The 2,831-nt window shown below is 46.6% G+C and overlaps 1 protein-coding gene across 1 annotated transcript; it reads left to right on the top strand.

Moving 5' to 3' along the window:
- Positions 1-229: 229 nt before the first annotated feature.
- GFER (growth factor, augmenter of liver regeneration) lies at positions 230-1,449 on the top strand (the record flags this gene model as incomplete). The annotated part of the gene is made up of 2 exons (XM_010152370.1): positions 230-441; positions 1,287-1,449. Coding segments are annotated over 2 exons (375 nt in total), but the record flags the coding sequence as incomplete, so codon positions are not given.
- Between the last annotated feature and the right edge of the window lie 1,382 nt (positions 1,450-2,831).

The raw sequence follows: 2,831 nt of genomic DNA, 5'->3' as shown, positions 1-2,831 counted from the left end.
CTGTGTGTCCCCCTCTGCGGGGTCTGAAGGGGCCGGGGGTAGGGTTTCCCCTCTGTGGGAGTGGGAAGGGGGCCTCCATCCCTCCCCACCGGCTGTGAAGGGGAGCGCTGTCATCCCCCACAGAGGGTGTGAAGCCCTATTTCCCCCTCTCCTTCTCCCACCCCATCACTGAGGGGCTATTTCTCCACTAAGCACCAGTGTCCCCTCACAACCATCTTTCCTGCTCCAGGACCCGACGCTGGCGGAGGAGAAAGAGCCACCGCCAAACTGTCCCCTCGACAGCGAGCAGCTGGGCCGCAACACCTGGGCGTTCCTGCACACCATGGCGGCTTACTACCCCGACCACCCCACCGGTGCCCAGCAGAAGGAAATGAGGGAGTTCATCAACCTCTTCTCCAAGTTTTACCCCTGCGAGCACTGCGCTGAGGATCTGAGGGAAAGGTGAGCTGTTTCATCGGGGTTTTTTTGGTGGCAGCTGCTAAAGAGGCTAACCTGGAATGCTGGGCAGCAACAGCTATTTGCATATCCGTTCTTCCTGAAGTTGTTTCCTTGCATTATTGCATAAATCAGATACGCTTACTCAGAAAACAAATACCTTTCTCATGCTGTTAGGTTGTGTGCTGCCTCCAAGGCTTCCCTGAGGCGAGTTTGGGATATTCTGGTTCAAACTGGATTTGTGCTCAGTTGTGGAATTAGACTGGGACTTGAAATAACTTGGCTTTTAGGCTTTCAATGTTCTTCTACCCCAGAAAATCCCCTTTACTGCCAGCCTCTGGCAAAGACTGAAATGGGCTGTGATATTTGATAAAGTCTGCTACTCCTGTTAGTGTCAACTTGTTTCCCGAAAGTTTCAACTCTTCTTGATGATGAACACACAAAAAAACCCTTTGAAACCTAATCACTGCCTCAGCAGGCATCATGTGGCAAACAACTGCTCAGCATTTTGGATTTATTATTCTAGGTTTTTTTTTAATTTGGTGTTTTCGTGAGCTCAAGTACTTCTTGCTTTTTAGTATAGACAAGTTGTGTGAGTCCTGTGTCGTTTCCGGTTGACAGAACTAGGCACTGAATGGAACCAAGCCAGTTGAAGCCACCAGTATTTTATAGTGAAGGTTTGGCCTCTGATAATTACAGATCTCTGTGTGCTCTCTCCTGGGGTCTCTTGGGTCTCATCTTGCAGTAGCAGAAAAGGTGACCCTGGCTGTCTGTGTGCTGTCTGCCTGCTTTGGCTACTGGAGTTGGTGACTGTGAAGAAGTAGCATGTGTTTTCTCTTCCCCGTTTGCAGATTACGTACAAACCAGCCTGATACGAGCAACAGAAACAACTTCTCCCAGTGGTTGTGTCTTCTTCATAACGAAGTGAACAGGAAACTGGGGAAATCTGAATTTGACTGCTCTCGTGTGGATGAGCGCTGGCGAGATGGTTGGAAAGACGGTAGTTGTGATTAATCTGTAGGGGCTGCTTTGGAAATCTAACAGACGGATTTGGTGTGGTGGCAAGTTGCTACAGGGAGACGTACGAGTAAATAACTGGGTGTGCTTGTGCGTGACTGCTATGGCTTGTAGAAATAAAGGTAAACCGATCCTAAAAGTATATTTGAAAATCTTACCCTAATCATATTTTGATGAATGATTACACAAATGTGTTACCCCTGGGACTGAGGCCTTGCGTTCAACACAGGAATGGCCAGAAACCTGTGAAGCTGTCGCTGATGCCCTCATGGAGACTCTTTCATTACGAAGTTTCCTTATTGTAAAGGCAATTGCTTATTTCTTGGACCAGAATTCTGTTTCCCTGAGAACAGTTGTAGAGGGCTGCCCTGTGGCAGTTTGTGTTTATCTGCAGGCTTTATCCTGATGTTCCAGCAAAGGCATCTGATGAGTTGTAATTTTCATTTCTGTTGTTATGGAGCAAACTCTTGCTGTGTTTCGTGCCTAGTCTGTACCCCTGGATCCCTTTCTGAGATCTCCAATGCTTGTTGCAAAACTTGCGTCCAGTTCCGTTGATAAAAAGCCTGCAGGCGGGTGCATTTAATTTAAATACTGCAATCAGGGAGCCCAGATTTCTCACTTTGGTTTTGTGTTTCACGTACGAGGAGAGTGTAGAAAGGGAAACTAAAGCAAGACAGAAAAAGTCATCTGATTAATGGAATGAAGTATCGACTGGGTGAAATTGAAATATTTTAAATGGATTGCTGGTTTTCCTTGGATCCAGAAGTGGTATGACGCTATGTTCTACTGAACTCCTTAAAGCAGGTAACCTCTTCATCCCTGTTGTGAACTTCTGTCAGTCGTGAAAACAGCTTGAGGCTGGTATCTGTAACGAAGCATCTTCAGCTTCGTTTAGCATACAGTGTTTCTGAGATGGCACGTGTGTTTTGCAATTCTTGATTGGTACTTACTGACCTGGTTGATACTCTGGTGTTACCCCCTAGCTAAAATTCTCTCTGGAGCAGAAGGACTTCACAAGCCCCCTGCAGTATTTGAGTCCTGCCTAAGACTGTGATGTCAGCTTTATGCTGCTCCGAGGAGTCCCTGGGGTAGATTTCCTCTGCAGAAACCGCTCAGAATCCACACTGTGGGTAGGCTTCCTAGGTCAGCTGTGCTGCGTCAGTGTGTTGATACATAAATGTGAATTTCTGATTCAAGTGAAGGAGCAGCATAGATTATTTACACCATGATGCAGATAAACACTCATCTCTACAAAAAAGAGACAGTTTACCAAGAAAAGTCAAAAGTCATTTCAAGTTCTTGAAGTAGGTAGTGATACCCTGCCCTTGCTGCATTTCTGTCTGTGAAGGGTTTGCACAGGTCATGTCAAGAGCAGGTTC

Source organism: Eurypyga helias, unplaced genomic scaffold (assembly GCF_000690775.1).
Source record: "Eurypyga helias isolate BGI_N326 unplaced genomic scaffold, ASM69077v1 scaffold24115, whole genome shotgun sequence".
Taxonomy (NCBI): domain Eukaryota; kingdom Metazoa; phylum Chordata; class Aves; order Eurypygiformes; family Eurypygidae; genus Eurypyga; species Eurypyga helias.
This window is presented reverse-complemented; position numbering and strand designations above follow the sequence as displayed.